Consider the following 24,124-nt stretch of genomic DNA (forward strand, 5'->3'; position numbering starts at 1 on the left):
CTTTTAACCTTTCATATGAGATGTGTTTGTATGCAGAAGTTATTAACTTTTTTAAAGATGTATTTATTTATTTATTTGCATGCATTTAAAAAATACAGCTTTAGGAACATAGTAATTCTTTCCACAGTACCTGCCCTCACACCCACTCTCCCACCCCCTTTCTCCTTCCTCTCCTATTCCCAGTCTTATTTTTTACTAAGATTTATTTTCAATTAACTTTATACACTCTTTTTTAATATACTCTCTTTTAATGTACTCTTTTTAATATACTCCATTCTCTTTTTAATAGATTAACTCTATTCTCATACAATGTGTCCTATTAACTTTTAATATATTTTCTTATTTTTATTTAGAGCTTTGTTCTAGTAGTTTTTACAATGATTGTGTTGGTTTTCGAACATATCATGTGGAAATAAGCAAACTTTTACCTCATCATTTCCAAGCCTTATGACTTTAACTATCTTCTCTTTAATAAATACATTTAGAAATTATAGTGGAAATAATAGGCATTGTTTTCTTATTCCTCTCTTCAGTACAGCTCCCAGTAAATCCAACAATTAAGTAAGATACTGACTTTTGACTTTTGGTCTGAGGTACATACATACACATATACACATACATCAGGTTATGGAAGTATCTGTCAATTCTTTTTTATTATCTTTTTTTAGACTTGAATAAATGTTAGATTTTGCTAACTGCCTTTTCTTTCATTTGTAATTATAATTATATTCTTTTCACCCAAGGTTCTGTTAATGAAGAAAATTCTTGAATCATATTTACTTTGTTGTAATAAAACATAAATAAAAAAATAAAAAATAAAAAATTTGGTCAAGATAGAATTTCTAAAGTGCAGTTGGATTCTGTTTGTTAAGAATGTTAGATATGATTTTATCTTGTTATGCATAATGTTTTTGGTTTAGGAATCAATATTGTGCTTATTTCAACAAATGAATTTGGAAATTCTATTTTTTAATTATGCTCTGAAAACGTAAAATAATATTGGTATTATTGGCTACTTTAAGGTTTAGTAAAATTCTCCTGTGAAAATATATGGATCTGGGGCTTTCTCTTGACAAGATAAAACCATCTATATGCATGAAACTGACACCTTATGATTTGATTATTGTTTATAGCCCCTGTATATATTCCTGTGGAACAGTTGTCTTTTATTTTTTATTTGTAGGACATTATGTTTAGTGGTTCATTAAGTCTGTGGCTATGAAGTAAATTAAAAGTATGTTATTGCAAAAATGAAAGGAAAGAAAACAAAGGAAGAAGGGTGGATTGAGAGAGAGAGAGAAATAAGGAATTATGGTTATCTTCTTGGATTTTATCTATGAAATATATGAAATCTGTTTCTATTAATAAAAAAGTCAAAAATCAAGGTGATAGGATTGTGTCTGTGTCTATTGTATTAAATGTTTATAAGTTGTATTTTTCAAAAAATCTGTCCATTTTCCCCTAGATATTGTTTATTTATATGCAGTTGAATAAAGTAGTTTCCTAATCTTTTTATGAAATTCCTCTTTGCTGGCTATTTTCTTATAATTTCTGATTTTGTAAATTGCTTTCTAATCATTTATTAGTTAGTTTTACTGACTTGTCTTATTATTGGTATAAGAAAAACAAGCCTTGCGTTTATTTGTTACATCTTGTGCTGTACTAACTTACGGATTTCAGCTTTTGTCATTGTTAATTACTATATTCTGCCTTTCTTGGTTTATTTTGCTGTTCTCTAGTTTTTTGGAATGATGTTTGCATTATTTTCATTACAATAATCTTGATTTTTCTACAATTACTTTGCCTGTAACATATTTTCATCATTATTGCTTTTAATAAGGCATTTTAATAAAGTTCATTTTGTATGAGCATTCTCAATTGATAAAGCAATTAATTACATGGTTTATAATTTCTAGGTAAGAAAGTCTTGTTTTTTTTTTTCTAGTTTTACTACATTCTAGTAAATGAATGCTTTGGTAATATATATATTTTGTAGAATTTCTTAAAGTTTTGTTTGTTAATTCAGATATGGTAAATTTTATGAATATTTGGCTCAGGTATCATGGCACAGTACTTAAGATACTGCATAGGGCAACTGCATTCTATATTGTAGTTCCTAGGTTGGAATCCTGGCTCCACTTCTTCTTTTTTTTAAAAGATATATTTATTTATTTGAAAGTCAGAATTACACAGAGAGAGGAGAGGCAGAGAGAGAAAGAGGTCCTCCACCCACTGGTTTACTCCTCAACCTGCCACAATGGCTGGAACTGCACGGATCCAAAGCCAGGAGCCAGGAGTTTCTTCCAGGTCTCCCACACAGCTGCAGGAGCCCAAGGACTTGGGCCATCCTATACTGCTTTCCCAGTCCACAGCAGAGAGCTGGATTGGAAGTGGAGCAGCTGTGTCTCGAACCAGCGCCCGTATGGGATGCTGGTGCTTCAGGCCAAAGTGTTAACCCGCTGTGTCACAATGCCTCTGGCCCCACTTCTGATCCAGTTTTCTGCTAATGCACACCCTGGGAGGCAGCAAGTGAAGATTCAAATACTTAGGTCCTGATGGAGTTCTGGGTTCCTGACTTCAGCCTGGCTCAGTCCTGGCTATTGTAGAAATTTGGGGAAGGACCAACAGATAGAAGAGTTTCCTGTTTTTTTTTTTTTTTTTTTTTTTTTTTTTTTAAGATTTATTGAAACACAGAGGTACAGAGAGGGGGAGAGAGGAATATAGATAGAAAGTTAAATTGATTGATCTTCCATTTGCTTGTTCACTTGGCAAATGGCTACAATGGCTGAGGCTGAGCCAGGCTAAAGCCAGGAGCCTGGAACTCCATCCAGGTCTCCCACATGGATTGCAGCAGTCCAAGCATTTGGACCATCTTCAGCTGCTTTCCCAGGAGCGATAGCAGGGAGCTGGATAAAAAGCAGAGCAGCCGAGACTCAAACTAGCACTCATATGGGATGTAGGCATCTTAGGCAGTAGCCTAATCCATTGTGCCACAACACTGGCATCTTCCCCTGACCCATCTTTGAAATAAATTAAAGTTAGAAACAATTTATGAATATTCTTATTCACTTGAAAAGAAATTATATTCTTAAATATTGTAGTTCAAAATTAAAGATACATTTATAAGTGTATTTTACTGATTACACTGTGTAGGTCATCTATGAAGTTTTTTTTTTTTTTTTTTTTGACAGGCAGAGTGGACAGTGAGAGAGAGAGACAGAGAGAAAGGTCTTCTTTTTGCCGTTGGTTCACCCTCCAATGGCCGCCGCGGCCGGTGCGCTGCACCGCGCTGATCCGATGGCAGGAGCCAGGAGCCAGGTGCTTTTCCTGGTCTCCCATGGGGTGCAGGGCCCAAGCACCTGGGCCATCCTTCACTGCACTCCCTGGCCACAGCAGAGGGCTGGCTTGGAAGAGGGGCAACCAGGACAGAATCTGGCGCCCCGACCGGGACTAGAACCCGGTGTGCCGGCGCCGCTAGGCAGAGGATTAGCCTAGTGAGTCACGGCGCCGGCCTGGTCATCTATGAAATTTTACGATATAATAAATTTGTCTATGATTTTTAAAAATGAGTTAAAACCCCCTATTATTAAAATATTTCTATCTATTTCCCAATGTTTCCTGTAGTTTCTCTTGGATATTATTGTTTTGTCTCTCAGACTGGAGCTAGGATGCAAATAAATGAGGTCCTAGATATTGAAGTTCTTTATATGATTAGCTAAGGAGTTTGATTTTCATGTTGCAAGCAATGGATTACATTTTACACAGAGGTTTTTGCTGTAGTGATAGCAAAAACTCTGGTACAGAGCAGAAGGTACTTTGGTGATAAATGAGTGATAGTGGTGATGGAAGTGCAGGTGAGGAAAGATTGCACAAAGAACAAATTTGGAAAAATAAAAAGAAGTCCTGAATTAGGAAAGCCTTAATGGCAGAAGTTATTCTGAAGACATTTAAGATATAAAACTAAATAGGATTTCAGGAATTTATAAAGAAATTGGATATTTAAGGTAAGCAAATTCATCCTAGTCAATTCTTCAAATACCTGGGTCCACTAATTTGGTGGTCTCATGCCATTTCCAATATACAGCATGAAGCACAGATCCTGAAGTAAAAATTAAATTAGTTTAAATTACTGGCAGTTATTTAATGATAATAGGTGACATAATTATTGTAATTCTTACAATTAACAGCATGGAAAGAACTTTCATTTGATCATCTCGTTTGATTTTTATGTAGGTAAGTAAATATTCTCAGTTTATGGATAAGTAAGCTGGAAAGATATGAGGGTAAGATATTTGGCATGAAATGAGCAGAAATTTGACTTAAACATGTGTATTCTAATTCCAAGTCCTGGGAGGGCTTTATTGCTTCCTGATAGAAGAAAATGGACTCATTCACCTTTTTAGAAAATCTTGTACAAAAGGCAAAAATCAAAATAGTATTCTGGTGACCTCTGTTGAATAGAAAACTCAATTGACTAGAACATTTATTCCAGTACATACATTGCCTCTCACCTCTCAAATGCAGTATTGTCTTTAAGAATGCTTCATATCTGCATACCACAGGATTTTCCTTAGGAAACGTTGCACAGATATTAATGCATACTACCGAATCATTCTGACCGCTAGTTACATCCCAGATCACACCTTTAAACCCACAAGTTAGCTAATGCACTCTCAAATCTGTATACACATGAGTTTTGTGCTGTATTTCTATGTGGAATTCTCTGTTTTGGAATTCAGTAAGGAAGAATTAGAAAACGAAAATTTCCCTTCTCCAAGAGTTCACTCACCTCTGTTTGCCTCTATGATCTCCAGAACCAGCTGAGAGTCTGTCAAGGGGAGACCCAAAACCAGAGAAGCTCCTTTTCTTCTTTGTCTCAATTACATCATTCTCCAGGGACACCAGTTCATCAAGAAGCAAGAGTTTTGCTGCCAGTTCAGTGGCAGATTTCTCTTCCCTGATTGTGGGTGGTGACTGCACATCTGTGACTCCAGGATCAAGGGCCTAGAGGGCAGAGAAAGGTGACTCCATTCTTCTAGAGAAAACAATTTCAAATCAGTACAGCCATTGCATCTGGCTTTTGCTACCTTTTGCTAACATGCTCATCACATAAGTTTTTATAATTTCTCATGGAATCATGTTCCAGAGAAAAAGCCAGACTTCTGGGAACTGAAACATGCAGAGGTGGGGTATATCTAAGAGAAAACCAAAGAAAACAGAACACAGAGGGAAAGGGCTCCAGGCTCACCTCTAAAATACAGGATGTTAACTGATCATTCTTTCAAATTTTCCCATTAGCATTCCCTTCATTCTTCCTATTCATTCCCACAGCGTGTCATCCATCCCTCTCTCATCATCTCACTCACTACATTTTACCTTGTGTTAGAGTGTTTGTAATGTTTTGTTTTTGTTTTCCTTGTTAAATCATAACTTGAGGATAATGACTTTGTGTATTTATCTTTTATTTGCTCTCAGGCCCAGCTAGTATTTTGTTGAGAGCTGACACTCAGTTTATTTCTGATGAGTGTTTGTTGAATAAATTCTTAAAAAACTTGAACTTCAAGCTATTTTCTTTTCACCACTCATTCATTCTATAGTGATGGAAGCTACTAGGAATTCACTATGTACCAGGTCTGCTTTAGATTTAAAGGATACAAAAGGGAACAGAATCTAGTCTCTGAGCCCAAGGAGATTACCAACTCTGTGCATCTAATTTATTGATAGATATTAAAAAGTGCCAACAACATGTCAGAGGTATCCTATAACCTCATTACCCCATGTAAAATTTCTTATTTATTAATTTGTTGTGTATAGTGCCACTTTGTACTTTATCCAAGTCACAAAAGTATGTGTTTTAATTTGTGAAATGTATCTGTTTCCTTCCGAGGCCCACAGAGAGCATTTTTCATGCTCCCCCGTCATTCTGTAGTTCAGGGATTACCACTTAATCATTTTCCTTATAGCTTGGTTCTGTATCTCCCTGTTTCCTCTCTTCTATGCCACCCTGAAAACTCTTACCAAATGAGTTATCTCCAACACTATTTTCATCATATAAAGAGGAAATTAAAAACCTCTTACAGCTCCTTGTTACTTACTATGCAGAACCCAAAATGGTTTAAAACTATCTTAAACTCTCAAGTTCTATTTCCTATATAAGCCCAACAACATAGAAAATATAGAACAGGATTCCATACTCATCAGGAAAAAATTTAGACAGCAAGAGACTTTCAAAGGGTAAAGGATTTTTAATTATATCCTAAGGCATTTTTCAAAAAAAAAAGTGCTTTTATTTTGTACTCTTAACTTTCACACACACAAAAATCATAGTGAAGTAGTTATTGATACATTAGCTAGGACTCTGCCTGAGACACTCCCATTCCATATAGGAATTTTTGAGTTTCAGTCTCAACTCTGCTTTCAATTCAAGCTTCTTACTAATGCACACCCTGGGAGGCAGCAGGTGACAGCTCAAGTACTTGGTCCCTGTCATCCACGGGGGAAATCTTGATGGAATTTCAGATCCTGGCTTCAGCTCTGGCCACTGTAGTTAGTGAATCAGTGGATTGAAAATCTCTTTCTTTCTGCCAGCGCCGCAGCTCACTAGGCTAATCCTCCGCCTTGCGGCGCCGGTTGGGGCGCCGGATTCTGTCCCGGTTGCCCCTCTTCCAGTCCAGCTTTCTGCTGTGGCTAGGGAGTGCAGTGGAGGATGGGCCAAGTACTTGGGCCCTGCACCCCATGGGAGACCAGGAGAAGCACCTGGCTCCTGGCTTCGGATCAGCGTGGTACGCCGGCCACAGCGTGCTGGCCGCAGCGGCCATTGGAGGGTGAACCAACAGCAAAGGAAGACCTTTCTCTCTGTCTCTCTCTCACTGTCCACTCTGCCTGTCAAAAAATAAAAAATAAAAAAGAGAAAATCTCTTTCTTTCTTCCTCTCTCTCTCTCTCATTCTTTCTCTTTCAAATAAATAATATAAAAAAACAAACAGAACTATATAAAATTTATTCTTTTGTTAAATGCACTTCAGGTTCTTGTTGTTAAGACTTACATAGAAAATATATTTCCAGTAAGATGTAATACACCAAATTAACTTTTCTCTGAGTAGAAATATCAATTCCCTTTATACCTCTTTTCATGGTACCCAGAACTGGTACTGTAATGCAAAGTTTGACCAAAACTACTGAAACTTTGGGATGACAAGTACTTCAACTTTCAAATAAAAGCAATTCATCTTGATGTTAATTGATGTAATTAAAATGTGGCTGGGGGTCTGGCCCTGTGGCACAGTAGGTTAATACTCCGCCTGTGTCCCTGGCATCCATTATGGGCACTGCTTCTAGTCCTGGCTGCTACTCTTCTTATCCAGCTCTCTGGTATGGCCTGGGAAAGCAGTGAAAGATGGCCCAAGTGCTTGGGCCCCTGCACCTGTGTGGGAAATCCAGAAGAAGCTCCTGGGTTTGGATCGGCCGTGCTCTGGCCGTTGCAGCCATTTGGGGAGTGAACCAGCAGATGGAAGATCTTACTCTCCGTTTCTCCCTCTCACTGTCTGTAATTCTACCTGTCAAATAAATAAATAAAATCTTAAAAAAAAGTGACTAACGTGAAAATATATTTCCTCAACACTTTTTTGTTCAAGGAAGGCACATCGTTATACATGCTTTAAGTGTCTTCTAAAATTTAGATAACTGGGTTGCTCTGAATGCACTGTGAAGAGAAAATCAATCGTTATTGCTCTTTACAATTAATTTTTTTATCTTGAATATCAGGTTGGCAATAAAATAAAGCAATAGAAACACATTTATTTCTTTAATTCTGTGTCATCAAGGCGTTTTCCTAAGTGTCAACTGCACCTGTCTCTGATTCTAGCAGGAATGACTTATGCTAGTTTCCAATACCTCTGTTGCTACGTCCATTGAGAGCACTTTTCCTGAGCCCCACAGCATCAACATCACAGCCAGGGTGAAATGCACACATGGCAATCTCCAGTCCAGCATCTAAGGGTTACATAAATTGGTATTAGCATTAATTAGTTTGGAATATACAGATTAAAGCAAACATTCTTATAAAGATTGTTTGAAACAAGAGAAGGCAAATTATTCAGCTTGTAGGCACTAGAGGACATCTCTACAAAACTTAAATAATACTTATAGAGATTACCAATCTCCCAGAATGAATTTTATCAAGGCTTCATTTCCATGGAAACCTAGGTTGGAATAATACAGCTACAATGATAATGTATTTCAAATGAACCCATGATCTGAGAAATCCAGCTCATGCAGCTTTATTCTTTGTCAAATAGAGTGAGTTCAACTTCATGTACCTAAGGAGAAATAAGGAAAATTTGCAAGGTATAAAAGAAGGTATGCGGTAAATCACAGGGAGTGTGTACATCTAAAATAATTTAATTTGGAAGACACTACACATCCAATAGGAAGATATCTTTCTTTTTTTTTTTTTTTTGACAGGCAGAGTGTTAGGAAATAGGTAAAAATAAAAAATGCTGGTGGAAACTTAAACAAATACAATCATTTGGAGAAAATTGATCTACATATAGAACAGTTGAAAATGCTTATGTCCTGCTTATGACTTTTTTTTTATTTTATAAATCCCACAGAAACTTTAACGTTTATGAAGAGACATGCATCTGAAAGTTCATTGCCTCATGGTTTATAGTAGTAAAAGATTAGCATCAACTGAAGTACTTCATTTAAAAGAAAATAAATTTATCAGTTGAGATACAAACTATGGAATTAAAGTAAATGAGTTAAGTAAATTAAGATTTTAAGAGCTCATATAAATGTGTATTATGAAGAAAATAACCATGGATTTGAAAATTTTTTGCACCAAGTTAAACCAATGTGTTATTAATGATTTATTTATTTGAATGCTAGAGTTGGGGGTGGGAGAGAGAGAGAGAGTCTTCCATCTGCTGGTTTATGTCCCAAATGGCTACAACAACAGGGGCTGGGCCAGGCCAAGGCCAGGAACCAGGAATTCCTTCTGGAGCTCTCACATGGGTAGTAGGACTCAGGTACTTGTTGCTTTTCCAGGAGTACTTGCAGAGAACTGGATCAGAAGAGGAGCAGGCAGGACTTGAACCAATAGTCTAATATGAAATGTGGCCATCCCAAGCAGTGGCTTAACCCACAACACCTGCCCCCCAAAACATTTCTTTTATTCTTTCACAGACATTTTGAATCATCTTAACATGTGTTTTTTCCTATAAAACAAATGACTTAAATGTATGTGCATATATATATGCACAGATTTCAAAGGAGCAGTTTTGTTAGGATATGGGAAATGTGGACCATACATATGGCATGATACCTTTACCTAAACTGGAAATGCACAAAGCAGTTTCATATATCTTGGAATAAATAAAAAATGGACCTTGATTCATGTTTATGATTGCTTTTGTGGAGAGTGAAAATGAATGATTAAGGAGAAAACATAAGGACTCAATTTTTAATCTATAATTTAAGAAGTCAAATATATAAAATATTATATTTATTAATTCTCAGTATTAAGCACAAATGTGAGTCACGTGCACCTATACTTGCTCTTTATGTTAAACAAAAAACCACTATGCAATTAAAAAACTGTGTTTGTTGGCTGCCAGTTTGGCCTTGGAACTCTCAATATTATATCAAAAGGGGGAGAGACACTGAGCTCTTAAAGGAAGATCACAGGATATGGGCTAGAAGAGAGTGAGCTTGACTCATTTGCCACATAGTACTTGGCACTGGAAAAATCATCTAGGGTCCATCTTTTATGGATAAGCAGCCTTAGCAAACATCTATTTCCTTAAAATCAGTCACTTGGAGAACTTGCTGGGGTCATAGGGATGCTGGCATGAAATCTGAAGAACTAGACTTGAGTCTATCTTTGCTTTCACATTAGTGTGATCTTGAATATGCCTAATTTAATGCATTTGAGTTTCCTTTTCCTTGTTTATTAAGTGGTAAGTATTGCCACCTCAAGCCAGCTTTGAGGCAATTGAATTGATTAATGCATGATCCCTTTATCTCACATAGAATTCATAAATTTTAAGTGAAGTAATACCAATCAGATATTAGTAAGTACTTATTAGGCACTGTATTTGTTTTGGTGTGACTTAGATTTTCTTTATGACACTTAAACTATTGTTACCATGAAACCTCAATGTTGATTTTAAAAATTAAATTACATATTAAAGTAAGAACAAATATTTTATATAGACAGAGTAGCATCCACATTAACCATGTCTATTAAGACTTAAAATGGAAATGAGAATATTTTAGCATTGCCTATAACATTTATTTATTAAATGAAACTTTAATTTTCATGTACTATAGTTTAAACCAGCTGTTGATTATGATACCCATTAGTCTGTTTTGGAACCTTGTTATATAATGCTAGTCATTAGCTACTTCTCTGTATTCTGTCTTTCCCTAGAAGGTGCAGTAAATTCTCTTTTTATTCTCTTTTTTGCCAAACTGATATTTAAGCTGATTTTTTTGGTAAGTATCAACATAAAACAAAATATAACTAGGTCTATAAATTGAGAAAACACGAAATAACAAGGAAGAATGCAACAGTTACTTTGTGAGGATCCCAACAAAAGACTTCATTAGCTCTTCCCTTAGAAAATTGGGCACTGGCCGGCGCGCCGCAGCTCAATAGGCTAACCCTCCACCTGCGGCACCGACACACCGGGTTCTAGTCCCAGTCGGGGCACCGGATTCTGTCCCGGTTGCCCCTCTTCCAGGCCAGCTTTCTGCTGTGGCCCGGGAGTGCAGTGGAGGATGGCCCAGGTCCTTGGGCCCTTCACCCACATGGGAGACCAGGAGAAGCACGTGGCTCCTGGCTTCGGATCAGCACGGTGCGCCAGCCGCAGCACGCGGGCCGCAGCGGCCATTGGAGGGTGAACCAACAGCAAAGGAAGACCTTTCTCTCTGTCTCTCTCTCACTGTCCACTCTGCCTGTCAAAAAAAAAAAAACTTGGCACTGATTATTTTTTTCCTTCTAATTTTGCTGATATTTCTTTGCCTTTCCTTCACGCAAAGGATGGCATATTAAAAACATAACTGTTTTTAAAATGATCTCATGTTTCTGAAACATCTTTATTTTCAGTATTTTTTGTATTTAATCAAAGATAAACTACAACTGTGATATTTTCCTTCTTTGCTGCTTCTCATGTTAAAAATAGGTTACAAAGTGTAAAATTGTCCACTTTTATAAGCTTTCTATGTAGACTTCCTTTATTTTATGCACGTATACTAACCATGTTTCTCTTCATTGCTACCATCTTATAAATGGCACAGGATGACGGGTGTTTATAAAATTGCTGATTATGTCTGAGGCGTATATTTTTGTGCTCTGGTGTGTATAGGAAAAAAGTCATAATGCCTCATATTACAGATAACCACATCCTGATTATTTGGATAGTGATGTAAAAATAAATGCTGAGTTAAATACACACATTTAATGGTTTAAAGCCATGCTTATAGCCAGTTAACCAAAAGGCCAAGTTCCTAAATATGGCGTTAGGTACACAAATTAAAACAAGCTCCCTGGCACCTGCCACACAAAAGACATTTGATTAACTAGTTGAAACTTGATTGCTACAAAATTAGAAACCTGGGAAATTATAGGGAGGAAAGGAAAAGACAAGGTTCGGCCCATTTCCCTATTTTGTTGATAGTAGATAAATATAGCCCATGGTTTAAAAATCTCTTTGGCCCCATATATATTCCAGATCACAGAAAGGACACTAAAAAGGTGCTCACTGCCCATATGAATACACCAAGGTAGAGGTGCTTGTAGGTTTTCCAGAATAGCAGCCATTTTTATGAGTAATTCTTGAGCAGTGTTCCTAAGAATACTGAATTCTTTCTAAAGAGACAATGGACATGGACTCTGCCCTACAGACGCGTCCATTTGTACTTCATTCATTTTTAGCCAACTGGACTATTATGTGAACCCACCACATTGTGTAGCAGCAAGAAGAGATTGTGTTACTGGGTTGGTGGGGAGTGGATCAAGATGGGGAGGGATGAGGTTTCCTAATTTTTTTAAATTAATTAATTAATTAATTAATTTGAAAAGCAGACTTACAGAAAGAGAGAGAGACAGAGACAGAGACAGAGAGAGAAGGAGAGAGAGAATCTTCCTTCTACTGGTTCACTTCCCAAATGGCCTCAACTGTGGGGCTGGGCTGACTGAAAACCAGGAGCCAGAGCAGGGACCCAAGCACCAGGCCATCTTCCACTGACTTTCCAGGGACATCGGCAGGGAGCTGATCATATAGGAGCAGCTGGACTCCAGCTGGCACCAGCTTAACCCTCTACACAACAATGGTAGCCCCAAGGTTCATCATTAAGTTTGGGAAATTATGTTTATTGTTTTTTCTCTTTAGAACATTGGAAGTTCCTATAGACATGCTGCTGTGAAAGTCTAGCTTCAGTGAAATTGGTCCAATCATATTTAAATCAATGTTTAATGAGAAGCCTGTTAAAATGAAGAAACATGTCTTCAATATTAAGAATCAGTGCAGCAATGAGCAATTGTTAATGTAAACAAAAAATTTCTCAGGTGGGCTAGGACAGATGACTAAAAGACTGAGAATCACTAATTTAAAAAAGAGCATTCTAGAATATAGGCAGATTTGAACATAAAAGGTGATTTAGTTGAAAAATTGGACTAGTATCTGAGCTAATGCAGTTTTTAACTGATAAAACTTTTAAACTAACTATATTTGAAGACTGGCATTGGAAGGAAGAGTTTAAAAAAAAGACACTCATGGCAAAGGAAATTTATTTTCACTTTGAGACTCTATGATTAACTTGAGTTACAGTTGATCCAATCATTGGAAATTCACAAGAGTACTGGGTTTATGTTTGAATCTTCTAGCATCTGTGAGTCTTTGTTTACTCTAATTTCTTCTTTAATTTATTCATTGAAAGTATTCAAAATATACTCTTATGTTCAATAAAAATTAAAAGTAAAGGACTTAATTAAAGATAAACACTTATAAACTAATTCAACTTTTATTTATTCTTTCATTTGTCTTGCCGCTTTGATAGAACAAATAATTAAAAGAGATATAACAGGATATAATGGAGAGGTCCTCATCCTACACCATGACATAATCATGAGTGCTTTCTGACAATACTCTCTATATTCTTCCTTCTCTAGTGTTTTCTAGGCAAGTTGACCCCTAAAATGATCTGTAAAACAGTGATTTCTTCAGCTTACTTTTACTCCACTGCAGTTAGTTACAGTCACTCATATCTTTGTGATAACAGAGAAGAGCTCCAAGAATAAGAGATAACAGAGTGACAGAACTAAGAGGGCTGATGCTTGGCTCCAAATCTATTACATCACTGTAATAGAAAGAGGCCTTAGGGAACAGTTTGGAGAGGCAGGCTCTTCATTGACAGTATTGCTATTGAATGATGTGATGCGGGGCAAACGCTTTCCTCAGCAAGACAAGTGAAATTGAGTTGATCTAACAGGCCTATAATGTTGCTTTTAGGTTTTAAAGTACTTCAGTGGTGTGGGCATCATAGTGCAGTGGATTAACATCACTGGCATCCTATTTGAGTGTGGGTTCCTCTCCCAGCTATTCTGCTTCAGATACACCTGCCTGCTAATGTGAGTGGGTAACTATGGAAGATGACTCAGACTCAAGTACTTGAGCCCCTGACACCCACATGGGAGACCCAGAAGGAGTTCCAACCTCCTGGCTTTAACCTAACTCACTCCAGGCTGTTCTGGTCATTTGGGATATGAACCAGTGGGTGGAAAATCTCATGTGTGTGATCTTCCTCTCTCACCCTCCCTGTTACTCTGCCTTTCAGATGGAAAAAAAAATCTTAAAAAGTCTTTTTGTGAAGTGGCTCTTTTTTGGTGGAAGTGTTGACATATTATTAGGTAATGATAATAGCTGGTGCAGGTTTAAATTGGAAAAACTTTCTGCTGCTCCTCAAATCACCTGGAGTCTATGCAGAAGATTGCACATAGGCTGTGGAATAGATACTCCCTTTAATGCTTTTAGCTGAAAAGAAAGTGTCTTCAAATTTTAAAATGTCATTTATGGTTAGAGATTTTACACTTTGTGTTTCTGTGTGGGTGCAAACTGTTGAAATCTTTACTTAATATATACTAAATTGATCCCATGTATATAAAGAGAATTGAAAATGAATCTTGATGTGAATGGAATGGGAGAGGGAGTGGGAGATGGGAGGGTTGCAGGTGGGAGGGACGTTATTGGAGGAGGGAAAGCCATTGTAATCCATTAACTGTACTTTGGAAATTTATATTTATTAAATAAAAGTGAAAAAAATAAAGAATTTAAGGGGCAGACATACAGAGATAGAAGAGAGATGGAGGTACAATCCAGGGGTTCACTCCTCAAATGCCCACAGTAGCTAGAGCCTGGCTGGGCCAGGGTGAAGTCTGGAGCAGGGAGCTAGGAATTCAGTCCAGGTTTCCCACATGGTGTCAGGGACCCAGGCACTTTGGCAATCACCTGTTGCTTTCCAGGGTCTACATGAGTAGTAATCTGAAGATAGGAATTGGACTTAGAGGCAGAACTTGAACCCAGGTAGTCTGATATGGGATTGGGAATCCTCGTTTATAAGCCAAATGCCTACTCTCAGATGTTACATTTTAAAAATGTATTTTAAGAAGGAAAAGAATGCCACCAATTGAATTATGTCATATTTTCAAGTGTGACGCATTCCAGGTTCAGAGATATTAAATGCAAGGCAAAATTGATGAAACTGATGAAATACTATGTTTACTTGAGTTTTTTTCCCTCATAAATGTGACTGCACCATTCTTCTACAGTTTAATTTTAAAACAAAAATTGTTAGAATTGAGGTATCAGATGCCATAGAGTAGAATTTTATCCCCTTTTTGGGGGCTTATAGAAGGAAAGGTTGGTAGGACAGTTCCCCTGATTTTTGGATATAAATTTCAAAAATCACATAATTAATTTTAATAGACTCTAAAGATTTGATTGAGTCCTACTCCCAAGCATTTGAAATTGGCATTAGTCAAGTTATAATAATAATTTGAGTATTCTTTCAGTTGTCACATTGTGTATGCAAAACATGGATGCAAAATAGCAATTTTTGATAAGAATTTTCGTAAGTCTGAAACTTGTACAATTGTCCCACACATATCCCCAATATGTACATGTTCATATAATATTTCTCTGAAACTTCTCTATAAATTAATAAATATTTTCAGAGTAAAATAATTCAGCCCATAAATAGTTCTCCAGTAACATCAGAAAATTATTTCTGGGTTGGTGAGGGAAAAATTTGAGGTGATATTGGGAGCATATGGGTAAGGAGGTATGCTTGCTGAACTCCTTGTTGGCTTGGTGACCTACAGCAAGATTTGAAACATACCTTTAAAAATCACCTTATTGATTTACAAAATTTTAATTGATTTGTAGTTCAAGTTATTTAATAAATTTACAAATAGCACAAATAATCACATTTGCTTAGACTTGTGATTAAGAACAATAAATATAATACATTTTTATTTAATTTACTAAAAGATATGAATATATAAATTTATCTATGAAAAATTCATTATATTCATGCTTATATATTCACCATATATTATTATATATAATATTATATATTCATTATATATTATATATTCATTATATATTCATGCTTATTTTATCATAATTCAAAACTTTTCAATGGAAACTCTAAAATGATACATACAAGTATTTTGTGAGCTATAAAACAATATGAAAAAATAAACCACGTATTATATTATTACTGAGCTGAAGGTGGGACTTTGAAGCCAAGTTCATGCAGTGAACACAAAGCTTACATTTAACAACCATCCAGGGAATTTAGAGCCATTCATAGAGACAATCTGCAGAATTTGTGTTGAAAGAATCAAGAAGATGAATTACAGAATGTCATTATATAGATAATCTTGATATGTCAATGAATAACAATTTTTAAACAGTTCTAATGAAGGCTTTTTCTAGTCTTTTGATGACTAGGACTCCTATCTGCTGAAAGCTGAGACTCAGACCTCCTGCTCTTGGAGGCCACTTCATTCCTGGAGCTACAATTCCTCAGTCTAGTGAATTTGGCCCGGTAACCAGGACAGCTAGTGTGGTCATGGCACTTAGCACTTTAGAAGTGGCGTATTAGTTTAAGATCCTCATAAACTCAAAGAAGAGATTTAAAACCACTGAGGGTTGATTTCACCTGAGAGCAACTAAATAATGGTTTATAGCTCCTAACAGTAGCATAGACATCCTCCACATCCTTACAAAAATACTGAGAACTGCTCAGAGTACTTAGCCATTTATATAAAATTCTCCTTGTGAAATTTGTTGTTTTTGATACATTGTGTGTTAGGTATTTTACTTAAGGCTGTGTATGATCATAAAAAGAAGGTACATAGTTTCTCGTCACAAAACTAGAAGAAAAGCTAGAAAACAACGTATTTGTATAAAACATTTTTCATCTCCAAAACAAATTTCTTATAAAGTAGTATTTTTTATGTTTAAAGGAATTTTTTCCTTTTTTTATTTAATAAATACAAATTTCCAAAGTACAGTTTATGGATTACAATGGCTCCCCACCCCCATAATTTCCCTCCCACTTGCACCCCTCCCATCTCCCGCTCCCTCTCCCATTCCAGTCACATCAAGATTCATTTTCAATTATCTTTATATACAGAAGATCGATTCAGTATATATTAAGTAAAGATTTCATCAGTTTGCACCCACACAGAAACACAAAGTGTAAAAATACTGTTTCAGTACTAGTTATAGCATTACTTCACATTGGACAACAAATTAAGCACAGATCCCACATGAGAAGTAAGTACACAGTGACTCCTGTTGTTGACTTAACAATTTGATACTCTTGTTTATGGCGTCAGTAATCTCCCCAGGCTCTAGTCATGAGTTGCCAAGGCTATGGAAGCCTTTTGGGTTCACCGACTTCGATCTTATTCAGACAGGGTCATAGTCAAAGTGGAAGTTCTCTCCTCCCTTCAGAGAAAGGTACCTCTTTCTTTGATGACCCCGTTCATAAATTAGTATTTTTAATGTGTGAAGTACTCTTAATAGTAGATGCCTGAATTTTAAAATGACTCCCTAAATGCTACAAATCGGGATGAAGGATAATTTACTGGTGTACATGCATTAAATAAATCTTATTCTACTTGGTACCATTTTTAGACATTTTTTCCTTCCAAAGCCTCATAATTGTGCTTAGTATCTTTATTTTTTTCTATTCCCAATTTTCAACCTTACTACCTATCTCTTTTTGCAAAATAAATAAATAAAAAAGTCAGAAACCTATAACACCACCTTAAAGAAAGATCCCATTATTGAAGACCCCAGCTCTGTGTGTTTCACAAATTACTAAGTTGTTGCTGTCAACAACAGGGCAGGACTAGGACTATGTCTTACTTACTAAAGCATCTCAGTAGCTTGTGCAAGGCCTGGTAAAGAGTCAGTGCAATGCACTGAATGAAGGAATGAAGTCCTATGAGGAGACTAAACCGATATACAAGGCAAATTTTAATGTTTCAATATTATTGCTGTGGAAACTGAGACACAGTGATTATCCAATATAGGCTTGGAGGAGAGAAGTGATTGACCTGTTTTTAAATCTCCAGGAAGTTGTGTGAAGCTCATGCTAGAATTCTGGTTTGTCCATTAAAGTTTCACGTCATAGGTTTTCATTCAAATGAAGTAGAATACATCAATTTTTTCCTATAAGCATTTATCTGCCATTTAAGATTTCCCCTTACTAAACAATGTGAACCGAGGTCCCTGACTTACTAAGCATTTTTTGGTACTAAACTTTGTCACCAACAAGCAGAGAGCAACATTGGTATATGATTGTAGAGAATTCTGCTAAGGAGATTTCTTGATTAATTCTACTGCTCACTAATGGGAAAAGAGAAGCTTTAAAACTGTGGGTATCGATAATCTGAAATAGTTTGGCAATTTGATTGATGGATCATTTTTACATGGCATAAAAAGATTTTTAGACATTAAAGTTGGATAAGTGAATTTAAATATAGCATTAATAATCCTCAGGGCAAAATGGCTATTACTACCCCTTTCACTTGTTATCCTACTTTGTACTTGTATATAATGCATATTTAATAAATATCTCACATCTTAATTACATTTAACTAATAAGATAAATGAAAAAGTACTCTTTAAAATGTAACATAGGCAAAGATAAATTTTATAATATTCACAACAGGTTGCATTAATTATGCAAATGTGTATGTCAGGTACCACGGATAGAGTAAAGCACTATCCTTATCCTTGAAGTTCCTGGCGGCCTCATTGAAGTGGAAACCCTTCAAACACTGACCCTTCCCAAGGATTTCCTTGTGCAAGAGCAGACTCCAGAATCTGTCATTTCTTTCAAGGGCAATTCTTGTAAATAACTTTTTTAAAAGAAATAATGTTTGTGTAATTATTTCTTATCATGTGTTAATTTATCTCCCTTCTTCTTTAGAAGAGTCATATTAGATCATTATGAAAACATATTATAATTGTATTTTTAATTGATGAAATAAAACAAGCTGAATTACTTGAGAATGTTGGTATGCTAGCTGTGTGTACACTTTCTAATACAAGTGAATATGTAGAAATCTGGTGGCCCTCAAGTTATGTAGATTTAGATCTAAATCCTCCCTGGCAATGTTACTGAGTCTTTCTCTGTTTTAGCATCTTCATGAGTAAAATGGGGCACAGGCTTAGTTTGCAATTTTATGATGAGGATTAAAAATAATAAAGGTAATATTTTTGGCACAGATTCACTGAATAAATAATGATTATCATTACCCTATTTTTTCAAAATATGGCAATTTAAAACATATGTATATTTATTTTTATAAAAATGATTTGATCCCTAGAAATCTAGAATTATAGCTTAGTAATAAAAATATAATAAAAATGATATTGAGAGGAGGGAGGAAATTTCATTAAAAAGCATTATAAGTAGCATTCACTTTAACATTTGATTCATGATCATTATTTTCAATGTTAATATATATTGAAATCATTAGCATAAATTATAGAGAATATCATCCTGAGCAGAACACAATGAGCAAATAACTTAGACGCACTCTAAGAATAATTATTCCTCAAACTCTAATTATATTGACTAAACTGAATTTTAGTATATTTTTATGATATTTTATAACTGCAGTTTTCACATGTTTAAAGCCTTATGTGTCAAAAAAAATTCCGGAAAGGAAGAGATCAAACATTAGAGATTTAAAATCCTCAGCTAATAGATGAAAAAAGTGAGGCTCATGGAAAATGAACTTGCACAAGGGAGAGGAGATAATGGGTATACAGTAATGGATGAAGGAAGGGTAGGAGCAGAAAGAGGTGGTAGCTCTAGAGGTGTTGCCACTATGGGGAGGAGGTTCTAGGTTGAGGGCTTTCTCTGATGGGTTATCAATAGTGGGCAGGGGAAAGCTGAGTGACAGCCAGTTCAAGCCAAATAAGACACCAGGAAATTATTGTCAAGTGATGCTAATCACTGCTCCAGAAAGACACTCTGAGACTTACTTGGAGAAAGGAGAGCAAGGGTCAGATAAAAACAGTGATTAGAGATTTCTTCAGGCATAGGGGATGTTGGTTGGTTTACAGAGGTGCCTGGGCTCAGGGGTTCCCTTGTAGCTCACCTAGTATTCCTTCACAGAATCCAATTTTAATGAGGAGAGAATAAAGCCCTGGGGAGGCTGAGTTATGTGCCCAGGGTCACACTGCTGTTGGAGTCAGGAGTAGGAGGAGAATTCTGGTTTTCTGACGCCTCTGTGCCCCTTTGACTGTACCACTGAATTTAACCAAAGTTGCTTAGTGGGTAGGGATCACACAGTTGAGACACCTTGGCAAATAAGTTAATAATATCCTGTCTAGTGATTAGCCCTATGAGTCTGTATTACTGGGTCCTTATTCTATAATAAAGAGAGGACTGATATGGGAACTGCCTTCATTTCATTCTCACAGTCAGGATCCCTTACACTACTATTTCTCCCATAACTTTCAGTAACAGAAAACTGTGGAGCACTTACTCTTAAGACTTGCCTGAAGGTGCATAGGTAGATAGTGGCAGAGCTAGGACAATATTCTAGAACTTCTTCCTTAGAGTCCTTTTCCTTTGAGGCAAGCTCTATTAATATTTCATTAATAAAATGTTTGAATAACCAGGTATTTGAACAAGAATGTAAGACTATAATCTCGAGGCCCCAGACCTAGTAGCTGAAGATATCTGCTTCTCCACTTCTCCCATTTCATTATATAAAGAATTAGGTTAGAGCCCTGGAAAATAAAGGTAAGGGAGGAGGAGTAAACGTCACCCTTAAGTACTTTCAGTAACTTTTTGAATGAAGACATGGTGCAGTTCATTGACAGGAGACTTGAACTCATGTCCAAAGCAAAGCTCTGGAAACATGCTGAATAGTAGTATCAAAGCAAAGAGAAGATAGAAAATGTGCCTGGTATTTTTCATAGGCAATCAAATATAACTCTACCAATTGTATAGCTTACACGAGCATTACAGTAATCATAATCCATTACTTATTTTTAATTTTTAGAAGGATAACAGACATGAATAATAAGCACATTTTAAACCTATAAAGTCTACTATTGTAATTCACAGAAGCAATATTTGCAATGATATAATTGAATTTGTTAAGTGCACACATATTTCCACAGATCAGAATCTGAAGCAGAATTTTAAATCTGGTCTCAAATGGAACTCAGATGCATGTTTCACATTAACACTCAACTGCATCACTACATGGCAAGAGCATTGCAAGCACTGAAGAACATTAATGTCATATTTTCATACTTGATTTAATGGAAGAAAAATAGAGGATGCTTTATGTTTTAGGAATACGGGATATAGAATCTGATTGATTTGGCATTGTTTCTTAATCTCCAATTTTGATAAAAATAAAGATACGAGAAAAACTTTTTATACTTAGATGATTAAATCAGATCATTTTGCATGCTGAATCATTTCTTAATATTATACATCGTTATGAAGTCAAAATAGTACTATTAACTTTACATATAAGATAGTTATCTTGATTCCCCTTCATCTTTGTTTTGAAATGAAAAATCAAAAAACAATGCAAATAAATATGAAATTTCTGGGCAAACAATTAGTTACAGCTTAAGTTTGCATCACAAAAGCTGCATAGATTTTCTACTCATTTTAGATAGGAAAATATTACCAAAACATTTCTAATGTTAAAAAAATCAAGCTATAATCAAAACACTAAAAAGTATGTGAAAGTAAAGATAATAGTTAAAACAAAAATAAACACTGAATCTTCACCAGCTTTTACAACTAACTTACCTTCTGAAAAATCAGGAGATTCCAACTTTATAGAGTTCTGTCTGTGCAGCTTCTCCCAAACTCAGCCCTGATGGTGAGATTTCTCTTTGAGTTTTTATAGTCTCAGTTATACACCCCTTACTCCAATCCCTGCCTTTGCTTTCTCTTACATCATTTCTACAGATTTTCCACTGAACATTTTCCCAAGCCTCTTTCCTCTCTCTCTCTCCCTCCCTCCCTTTCACCCTTCCTCCCCCTGTTCTTACTTTCCATATTTATTCTATCTATTGCTTTGATCATTGCATTTAAGTAGCAAAGGAGCTTGGACTCTGGAAAATTTGGGTGTACAGTTAGAGATGTGTTGAGCTGCAAACCCATCAATTCTTCCTGAGGTTTTAGTTCAGCTCTGACGATTACAAGTCATGTTTTGGAAACAAAATGCACTAAGATTTGTTAAAAAATGAGTAAGGCATTTCAAAGTAAGATTTAAGGAAATCATAATCACTCAAACTGATTATTTATTGGCATTTTTTTTGACTTTTAAATTAAATGGCATCTATGCAAATGAAGAGTAGTTTCAGCCTCAGTCAGGTGCACAGTGCTCTCAGTGAGATGGCAGCTACTTCATAATTAACATTGCTATACTAGGAAGACTGTCACTAACAAACCTATAAATACTGAACTGTGACATGTGAACTATAATTGCAGATGTTGCAATCATTCTTATCATGCTCATGTTTTCAAGCATTTTAATTTCCTTTCAAACCAGGATATTCCTGCTTCTGTCCATAGGTTTCCTTCATTTTCATTTCCTACTAATCATATTGGCATTCTTGGATGCACAAATAATTACAAATAAACTATTAAATTCTAAAGGCAGTTTGTTATGTTATCAGATAATTATCAGCTCATTTGGTTCACCCATGAGACCCACTGTCTGACAGAGAAAGAGACTGAGACTCAGGTAAATTGAGTGACTTTATGAGATCCTATAGCTAAGCAATTACAGCAGAATTGAATTTAAAATACAGATCTTCCTAATTCCATATCCAATTCTTTTTCCACAACTGCATTCTGTCTCGCTGTCTAGTTTTAAAAGGTAGAAAACAGAATCCAAACCAGATTATGATTTTGTGCAAATAGAAATAAAATCGTTCTTTTTGGTTTTGCTTAAAAAGCCATTTAAAATACTACTCACAAGGATAGAAACGATTATATGGTTAATTTGGATCTAGATGGGGAAACTGACCAGAGCACACTGAATTGGTGGGACAGTAAAATGCTTCCTTTTTATGAAGGGTTTCCAGGGATAACATGGGTTTCAACAAGCTTGAAATCTGAGCAGTTGGCAGCAACAGTTCACAAGTCAAGATAAAAATACAGCCTAATTGTGGACCCTTGTTTAGACGCTGCTGCCATAAAACAATTATGTTAGTTTGAATCCACATGATGGAAAACTCTCAATATAGATTTAACGGATGCATCATAATGCCACCAGAAGCCAATATTCTTGACGCACCTTCTACACTTATTTGAAATGCCTTCCTTAGCATGCTGACAAGTGATATCTGTGGCTGATTTATTCCAGATCTGTCCCTGCTTAGACAGTCCAAAGATTCCACCCTATTTGTGGATTTTGTTGACCTAATTCAAAAGTTTGACTTAACTGTCCTACAGCAGTAGAAATAGCAACAGTTTATTCCAGGAACATAACCATGGTACATTTAAGCCATTTACACAGGCTTCTGTGCATTAAACACCCTTATGTGATTTACTTATGCATTTGTGCATGCTGGAAAAATTCCATTATTTTAAAAGAGAGAGGCAAAATGGAAGCGTGCAAAAAATACAAAGATGATGAGAATTCACTTCAAATCATGCATAGGGAGAGACTATGGTGAGAAATAAAGAAAACGTTACTGAAAACTTTTCCAGCTAGCATATCATTATGTAATTCCCATAACAACTTTGCTAAGGGTGTATTACTATGATGAGAAAACTGAAGTTCACATTTGTTAAGTGGATGTCAGGGGACAAAGGTTACAGACCTTGCTATTTATATCTGTTAGGATTTTAGCAGGAAAGTGGTGGCCTAAATTGAATCATTTGAGGAGAATGCAATGTGGCCTAGGTATAAATGAGCTAGAGGGATCGTGCAGTACAGTGACCCAGTCCTCTCCAGTCTCCTGGTCTTATCCAGCAAAGGGTAGTTACAGGGACCGAGAGACAAAGGGATGTGGGTAGAGGAAATTGCGTGGCAATAGTGTGACTTCTTTTCAAGGACACAGCGAGTCCGGAGCAATCTATGGAGGGGGGGTGAGTGTAAGGAGTGAACACCAGAATTTCACTGTATTTCTTTAGTTCATTGTTGTTGTCTTTCCCTTTGGCAAAATCTAACTGGAAACAAGTTTGAGGAAGGGGCAATGAAAGAAATCCAGTAACGTTATTTATTTTCAAAACTGTACTTTGTAAAGGGCAACACATCTAAAATGCCATTATTATTCACATTATTATCTAATACTTTTTTTAAAGTGCAGATTTGTTATTTTACAACATCAAGTTTTTTGAGGTGTAATTCAGGTTTGTTTCCCTTTTTTTTATTTGAGAGGTAGAGTTATAGACAGTGAGAGAGAGACAGGTCTTCCTTCCGTTGGTTCACTCCCCAAATGGCCGCTACGGCCGGCGCTGCACTGATCTGAAGCCAGGAGCCAGGTGCTTCCTCCCGGTCTCCAAGAGGGTATAGGGATCCAAGCACTTGGGTCATGCTCCAC

The 24,124-nt window shown here is 36.2% G+C and overlaps 1 protein-coding gene across 2 annotated transcripts in view; it reads right to left on the reverse strand.

Annotated features, from left to right (window-relative positions):
* The window catches only part of OSTN (osteocrin), a 37,147-nt gene extending 15,555 nt beyond the window's left edge, over positions 1–21,592 (reverse strand). For both annotated transcript variants that reach the window (XM_017346706.4, XM_070073176.2), the window contains exons 1-3: positions 21,375–21,592; positions 7,893–7,991; positions 4,790–5,004 (exon numbers count right to left, since the gene is read on the reverse strand). In XM_017346706.4, coding sequence (XP_017202195.1) covers positions 4,790–5,004; positions 7,893–7,991 — 314 coding nt within the window. In that variant the 5' untranslated portion in view covers positions 21,375–21,592. The remainder of the gene's footprint in view (positions 1–4,789; positions 5,005–7,892; positions 7,992–21,374) is intronic.
* Positions 21,593–24,124: the final 2,532 nt, after the last annotated feature.

The sequence above is a fragment of the Oryctolagus cuniculus genome, chromosome 4 (genome assembly GCF_051225735.1).
Source record: "Oryctolagus cuniculus isolate XC-2025 breed Fujian yellow rabbit chromosome 4, ASM5122573v1, whole genome shotgun sequence".
NCBI lineage: Eukaryota > Metazoa > Chordata > Mammalia > Lagomorpha > Leporidae > Oryctolagus > Oryctolagus cuniculus.